Genomic DNA, 8,040 nt, shown 5'->3' with positions numbered 1-8,040 from the left:
AAAAAAAAAAAAAAAAAAAAAAAAAAAAAAAAAAAAAAAAAAAAAAAAAAAAAAAAAATCAATGATCAAAGTTGTTTAAGTTTCAAAAGCCATGGACCAAAATAAACAAATAAAACGAAAAGGTTTGTACCATATATTAAAAATTTGTCTTTGTTTTTATTTTTAAAATTTGACTAAGAAAGATGTACAAAATCATGAAAAAATAAAGCTTAATTTTCAAAAAATTTAAAATAAAAAACCAAACAATTATCAAATCAAGGCTTAGCTATTGATCTGAAATCTACATCTCTTACAATATATGGTTGGCCAAAAGTACTTTACCTTATGATTGTTAGGTTGTTGCTCCTACGCAAGTTGAATTCAATTGCAAAGGCCCTGCCATAATTGTTAGAAAAAAAAGCTCCACCCCAAAATCCTCAGTTTGTTAGACTGTCCTTTTCTAAGAATGGCTAAGAAAATAGTGTCTTAACTAAGCATTCTTAATGTCAAGATTTTGATATTTACCAGTTTATACAATGTTGACTGATAAGGTTATAAGCTCCACGTTAAATGAAAATTTTCTATTTTATTTTTTAAAAAGTAAACACGTTTGCCAAGAACTTTCAAGTTCTTCGTAATCTAATCTATTTTTCACAGTATATGTGGTATTCTAACAAAAGTTCATATGTAGAAAAGGAATCTCTAAATGTGTGCTCTTTTATCTTTCAATTTTGGTTAAGATGTGAGATACTTGCCTAGACATATAAAGATTGTTAACGTCAGGCATAATCCAATATGATAGAATACACTCTGCCTGATGTTGACATCTAAACCTTTGAATAGAAATAAAAATCATCCACTATATATCCTAAATAATTTCTAATCTTGTTGAATATTCTCAATTTGACCATTAAGCTTTTCAGGTTCTCAATTTTACTCCTAATATACATACAATTCTAAATTAGATCCTATAAACAAACAAAAAAAAAAAAGTTGTATCATTAAATTATTGTTCTAAGCATGTCCCTCGAATGTTATTCGTCATCAATCTCTACCTGCTAAAAGAAATACTTATTTCTCCTAAGTTTGGATGTTTAAATGGAATACACACATATCTAGGTATGTTATGGAAGAACAGCATTGAGAATTTTCAATACATTACAAAAAACAAGAATTTCAGAAGGTTAAAGACCAAATGAAGAATTACCTAAAAGATTAATGTAAAATATTTAGAAGACTATTAACCTTATATTAAAAAGACAAAGGGTCAATCGTTTACCTGGAAATGACTTCAGTAATGAATTCCATTTAAATTGTAGGTAAACTCTACTGCAATTCCCTTCCTTTGCAAATTATATCCGCTAAGCTATGCTAAATAATTCAAGAATGCTTAGTCAAAAAAATCCAGAGCCAAGCATGAAGCCAGTAAAGAAAGACAGATGAAAGTCTCACAAGATGGGGACAAGGACAATGCCGCCATCTTAATCTTTTAATACAAAAAATCTGCACAAAGTTGAATAAACCAACTTCCTCAGTGCAGAGACATTTAAAAATAACAGAAACATAACGTGCACCATTCAAATGGAAAGATTTTACCTGTGGGAATGACTGGAAGACAATCTGCTAATTCCTAGCATAGAATGTGATGCTGGCATTACATGCAACATGAGAATTTTGCAGTGCTTAAAATTTCCTACTCAATAGCAGGAGAAAGTTTCTTTATAGAATTGTACACACTGAATTCGCCGAAGTCCCTTCTACCACTGGAACAAAAAAGAAGTGGAACTTTCTAGTGTCCACAAATCAGACCATTCCAATAATACTGACAATATGAACATAACAAAACTTCAAAAAAAAAAAAAAAATTGTAAATTTGTAGATGACATGCGGAAGGAGATAGGGAGATTTTTATGGATTAAAAAACTGTTACGTAGTGCTCTAATTTACGTTGGAGTGGAGTTATTGACTCTACCCAGCCCCTCACCCCAAACACTCTTTGAAGTGTAATTGGTACTGAAATAGTGCAATGCCTTACAAGGTAAGAAATGATAATCATTTTTATATAAGACAAGAAATAAGCATAAAAGAGACGTGCATATGTGCTCCCATTTTGAAGCTTGGAGTTTAAGTTAATTAATTCAGTACCTGTGGTTGACATCCCAACCAGCGGGTAAGAAACGAGGTTGAATAGCAGCAACAAACACTTGTCTCCACCTTTGACAAAACTGTCGGATGCCATCCTCGCCATATTCTGCAAGTAGATGATCCACTACTTGTTTACCATGTGGTCCATGTCCCAAGAGTGACAATTTAGGATTGAATTTAGGTTGAGCAGTTATGGCGGAGCCGTTCTCAGGAACTTTGACCTCTCCACAAGGCAAACATGTTTCGGGCACGGTACCATTATCTGAGTTCATGTGATTGTTAACATCTGCATCTGCATCTGCATTGAATTAGAACAGAAAGAATGACTGCTTGAAGTACTTATTTTCCGCCCTTGTGAATAACATTTTATCTTTTGCAAAATGCATGTATCAGCAAAAGTGAACTAGTCTGCACATACCAATGGATGAATTAGTCATAGTCGATGAGTCAATGCTACAAGCACCATTCTGATGCTCAGCATCTGGAAAAATATGCTGTCCTGAATGTTTCAAAGCTATACCCTTTTTCTTCTGAAGTCGTCTTCTCTCATGAGGGCTCATGCCAACAAGCAGAGCCTTTTCCAAATCTTCTTCAGATATCTCCCTCCGCCCATAGTATCTCATAACAACCTGAAAACACAACAAAGATAGGAGAGATGAGGAAAATATATAATTTGAATTTCAGAGGGATTGATAATCAACAATTACCGGGTGTTACTGAAGATTCTACAAGAATGGGAACTACATAACTAAAAACCATTGTCTACAAGGCCAATACCTACAGCATACTAACGAATGATGTTCAGGACCTTCTTCACCGTCTGATGGAGAATATGAAAACATGCTAATTACTATAATTGATGATTAATTTAATCCTATAGCACCAAGAAAATCTTGGATGATAAATTTCTACCAAGATAGAGCACTATTAAATGATTAAGCATTTGATATCATGAAACCAAAGATCTTTTCAATGGCTACGATAGCAGATGACTCGAGTCAATTATTAGTATCTCAAGCATTGAACTGCATGTTTATTTCTAAATCACATGGACACATATACGAAGACTATCTCAATTGCAAAGTATACAACACATACATGCATGAGTTCCTCTTGACGTTTTGGTGGCATCCTTGGTCCATGCCGCAACAGGGCCATAGCAGCTGTTCTTAATTCTAAAGGTGACACACCTTCCTCCTGAAAGTTGGTGGCCGAGTCAGATGACTCAACTAAATCAAAGGCCTCCTTGGTATCAACCACCCTACGAACAAAAAGTGGAATTCCAAATTCTGCAGCAAGATTTCTCTTGTGCTTCTCAGCAGCAGCATGGGCAACTTCATGACAATCCACACAAAGTAAGACAATATCATGGGAACGATGACTTTTTAAATGCTCAGGAAAGTGTATTCTGTAGCATGAGGGGATTATTCGATAACGTAAATAGTGGTTTCCTTCACCACAACCAACACATATATTCTTTTTGCTCTGGATATAAAAGTCATTGCCCTCATCTTCGGGACGGCCTTTAGGTTCAAAAAGAATCTTTATGGCAGGAGGATCATCATCAACAAGCTCTGCCAACTCTCGCCGCAAATACCTGTTTAAATACAAAGATAGCTGCATGTTGTCAAACACAATTGCATAACCAGTTTTAATTATAACTTGCATGAAATAAAACTAAGAGATGCTAACCAACCATTCAAGTTTTCGCCGATCACAGTAGCAAAGCAAGCGCCCATCATTTGCATAAATCCTACAATTATGATAAACTGGAGATTTGCAGGAGAACTTCTGCACAAAAAGCTCTCTAGAAGCTTTTTTAGACATTTTCTTTGCGTTTCTTCTATCATTTTTTTTAGATATTGTCATCATTTTTAGATTATATTTGACCAACAGCGCATAATTAAATATAGAAAGGGGACAACTGCCATTAGAACCTATGCAGTTTTGTAAAATCCCCAAAAAGATACTATCCGGGTCACCAGACTTGTCACGGAGAAGACAGTGGAGATCATCCAAATGGCTACAAACAACAGGGGAGGGGCCTGGAAGAAGCAGACTCGGGCTCAAATCCACATTCAAATCAGCTTGTGCAATAGTTGCATATAACTCCCACGAATTTTTTGACATTTGAGTAGCAAGAGCTGCAATAGCCTGATCTGACAACACATATCTCAGGCTCTCATCATGAACTCGAGCCTGAAATGAAATGACAATCTCAGATTCAGGTAAGCAGTCATAGCGGAACTTCCGTTTGCTAAAAAGCAACCATCATAGTTAATTTACTTATTATGGTCCTTATAAGCAGAAGGAACCAGTAGCAAAGGTGGTAATGAGTCAGGCTCAACGATGAAATAACAAGTCTAACCTTCATGATGTCTAATTTTTAGCCAAATTGGAAAGAGGCAATTGAGATAATTTCTCTTTCAAATGACAGCCGTCTTTTAGGACTAGAGACAATATAAAGATTTTGACCTTTTTGGAATATGTATTCCTGCTTATAACTCTAGCCACCTATTTAGTAAAAAGATTTCCCTATTTGTAAGATGACTATAGAACAACATAGTCAAGTATGCTCCTTTAATGTCCAATCTTCTTTCATTTTAATTTTCTTTTGTTTCCTATCAAAAAATAAATAAATAAGCATCCAATCTTCATACAATAAAATTTGGACCCTCACTAAGGTATAATGGTTAAACTACCAAAGAGTTCATCACAGAGACCCAATCTTCTGTCTCGCCATCTGAAAGGTTACTTCTCAACCTAAGCAACCAACTACGTGGGAGTATTTACAGTAAAAGGTCAATATCAACTTTTTAGAGGTGGGCACATTAGACATTAAGAGAAAAACTACTACTAGAGGTTGGTGGAAAAGCCTACGGTTGCATAATAGAAGTCTTCTTCGACCATACCATTATACCAATATTGAAATGAAAATGCTCTCCCATCAAATATTTACATTTATAGATGAAATTTTATGGGAATCTTGCGAGTCTTAAAGCACTTAGTGAACCAAACCCTAGCGTCCATCCTATAAAGAATTAACACAAGAAATGGTTCCTCCTCAATTAGAAAACACGAAACCCCCTTACACATAAAATACCTAACGGAATAAGAACAAATTGATAAAAAATCAAAATAAAATAAATATAAAAAGCTTGGAGAATAAGCAATTATGTTCTTCATTTTTTTACGATGATTAATTACTGACCATTAAGTCTCGCCAAGCACATAATCTCCTCACATGATCCTGAAACTGAAAGTTCAAAGTCAGGTAATAGAATTTCAAAATTTTGTATTGTGGTACTACTTCAAATGATATAAGATCGAAGTTGTTGAGAAAGCAGCTCACTTGAGTTTTAAAGGAATTTAATTGACTGTTTAGATGACGGTAACATATTGATGATGCAGCAGACTCTCCAGGAGAACCTTCAGTCTCTTTTGTGTAAAGTTGCAAACAAATCATGTTTGATCGCCGACTAGCCTCAAGAAGAAAATTGAATTTACCATCGGTGGAAGAGTTTTCTGATACATTAATGCATTTAGATATCTAATGATATGGGATGATATATAATTTGAAGGTAGCCAACTAAAATGTTAATTACTCTGCCTCTGGCCTTAAAGGCTAAAACTGAGACCACAAAATGAAATTAAGTTTTTTCCCGAATGTTTAGAGTAATCAAAGATGACAATGTCAAAGTCATGATATAAGAAATGGGAATAGGAGAAGAACGAGCAAGAGGTAAATATTGATATATCGATATCAACCAAAATATCAAGATCTCAAACTTATAGAACATGGATGCGAGTATCAAAGAACAATCCTAAGAAAATAACGAAATCATTGTAGTTTATAAGAAAAATAAAATTGAATTGATAAATAAAATTTTTAAGCCACTCAAATAAATTATACATAATTATACATTTTGTCTACCATGCCATAAAAAGAATGCGCGTGAATCAATTTCTAAAACCATTTTTTAATTAAAAATTTTCACATTTTCAGTAGATGGAAAAGAAATGTGGCTCACCGATGTTAAGATATTAATGTTAAAAAAATATCGATGTTAATATTTGCACTGTAGAATCTATTGTGAAAACTGCACAATATTAAGTTAACAAAATCTTTTAATACATTACTCGAGTGTGGCCATATTTTCTTCCTTATTTCTAGTTATCATCATGTTCATCTTCCATCCATTTTTATTTCTCCACATTTGCAATACAACTTATACAAAAAAAAAATGAATGACAGCAAACACAAACGCAAGAACGAAGACATACCATTAACCTGTTTCAGCTCAGAAAGTAAACAGTTTGCAATATGTAGGAGGTAGTGGGCATCTGTCCTAGCATACCGCACCATATCTTCTGATAGGGGTCTTTGTCTCCAATCTTCTCGCTGACCATTAATGAGTAACCACAAATAAGCAAGACCAAAAAGGCTGTTATATGTATAACAAGATAGGATATGAACAATCCTTACCTTATTTAAGTGGAGGCTGTAAGTAAAATAGGTTTAGTAAATTTACACATCATTTGAAATAGCTCTATGGAAATCTTGGACAGTCAAACATGCAACTAGTGCGACGTCACTATTTTCAAATAGAATAGAACATGATGATAGACATGTTATAAAATGCTTGTTTCACAAATTCTTACAAGTATGATCAGGAAAATTAATATTTCAGCATCAAATGCCTATAACCACTATAGTTATCTTACATACGAAATCAGATGATCAAGATGTTGATTCTCATACAACATAGTGCATTTTTAAGACAAGATGTCCAACCTGCAACATTTTGTTCGTAGCTACCCCACAATAAGTTTCAAGTAAGTAGGCCAGTGACTTCTGAGGTTTTGACAGCACTTCACAGGTCTACATTGTAACAACAAGCACAAGATGAAAACAGGGAAAAGAAAGAAAGACCTCTCACTCTTTCACAAATGAGAAGTGCAAAGCTCCATATTTCCTCCTTATATAGGTAATATTTCTTTCCTTTAAAAAGCATATCCTCACCTTCGCAGTGTCAAATAAATTGACTACATATATGTGGAAGTCCCTTTGTAGCCAGAGAATGTCATTATCAGCACCATGAAACACCTAAACACAAAAACTAATTTAATGGGTACCTTGCATTCATAAACTAAAGTTTTCTAATACCAAATAAAACATTAACCCAAAGAAGAGAATCAATAGAATTCCTCCAGCTGATGCAACTGCTTCACTTTTCTCATCAATACCAAATTGATGGGGTTCTGAAACATTGCTTTTAATCTAGGTACCAAGCTTGTCAGAAATCAAACCCTTAAATCAGTACCCAAGCATATAGTTCGATACCTTGCAAATATGACTATTGGCAAAGACGGGACGTAGAAGACTCATTGAGTCATGTAGAGCTATAGTGTCAACCAAATAATCTTCCTTGTCGGTAGAAATCTGCTTCAAACAAAATAAAAAGACAAAAACATGAACGTGACAATTAAATAGACGGGGATTGTGAGGAAAGATTCATCCATTTACGTGTTCAGAGGCCCTTTGAGAGTGTGTGTGTGTGTGTGTGTGTGTGTGTGTGAGAGAGAGAGAGAGAGAGAGAAAATTACCTGTACTAAAGCAGTGAAGCCCAGAAAAGATCTTAGACTGTGCTGCTCGGTATCAACAGCAAACACCATTTCTTTATTCAACACATCCACGAGTTCTTCCAATTGAGAAGCGGTCTCAACCCAAACATAAGTGTCACTCAAAGTAAAATCGTTTCTTTCACTACTAATAAAATCAAATTCTGACGAAGAATTTTCCAACAACGAGAGTATTTCTGATTCGTAGGGATGAGAGTTTACATCATTGTCTGCAAAAAAAAAAAAAAAAAAAAAAAAAAAAAAAAAAAAAAAAAAAAAAAAAAAAAAAAAAAA

General features: G+C 34.3%; 1 protein-coding gene across 2 annotated transcripts in view; it reads right to left on the bottom strand.

Annotated features, from left to right (window-relative positions):
* Positions 1–1,292: 1,292 nt before the first annotated feature.
* The window catches only part of LOC111485940 (protein RRP6-like 3), an 8,175-nt gene continuing 1,427 nt past the window's right edge, over positions 1,293–8,040 (bottom strand). The window contains exons 2-13 of one of the 2 annotated variants that reach the window (XM_023132917.1): positions 7,732–7,976; positions 7,469–7,567; positions 7,148–7,231; positions 6,920–7,006; positions 6,409–6,526; positions 5,477–5,652; positions 5,336–5,380; positions 3,821–4,323; positions 3,223–3,721; positions 2,543–2,753; positions 2,125–2,422; positions 1,293–1,742 (exon numbers count right to left, since the gene is read on the bottom strand). In XM_023132917.1, coding sequence (XP_022988685.1) covers positions 1,673–1,742; positions 2,125–2,422; positions 2,543–2,753; positions 3,223–3,721; positions 3,821–4,323; positions 5,336–5,380; positions 5,477–5,652; positions 6,409–6,526; positions 6,920–7,006; positions 7,148–7,231; positions 7,469–7,567; positions 7,732–7,976 — 2,435 coding nt within the window. In that variant the 3' untranslated portion in view covers positions 1,293–1,672. Of the gene's footprint in view, positions 1,743–2,124; positions 2,429–2,542; positions 2,754–3,222; positions 3,722–3,820; positions 4,324–5,335; positions 5,381–5,476; positions 5,653–6,408; positions 6,527–6,919; positions 7,007–7,147; positions 7,232–7,468; positions 7,568–7,731; positions 7,977–8,040 lie in introns of both variants that reach the window. The other variant, XM_023132916.1, reaches the window with a different exon arrangement.

The sequence above is a fragment of the Cucurbita maxima genome, unplaced genomic scaffold (assembly GCF_002738345.1).
Source record: "Cucurbita maxima cultivar Rimu unplaced genomic scaffold, Cmax_1.0 Cma_Scf00011, whole genome shotgun sequence".
Taxonomy (NCBI): domain Eukaryota; kingdom Viridiplantae; phylum Streptophyta; class Magnoliopsida; order Cucurbitales; family Cucurbitaceae; genus Cucurbita; species Cucurbita maxima.
This window is presented reverse-complemented; position numbering and strand designations above follow the sequence as displayed.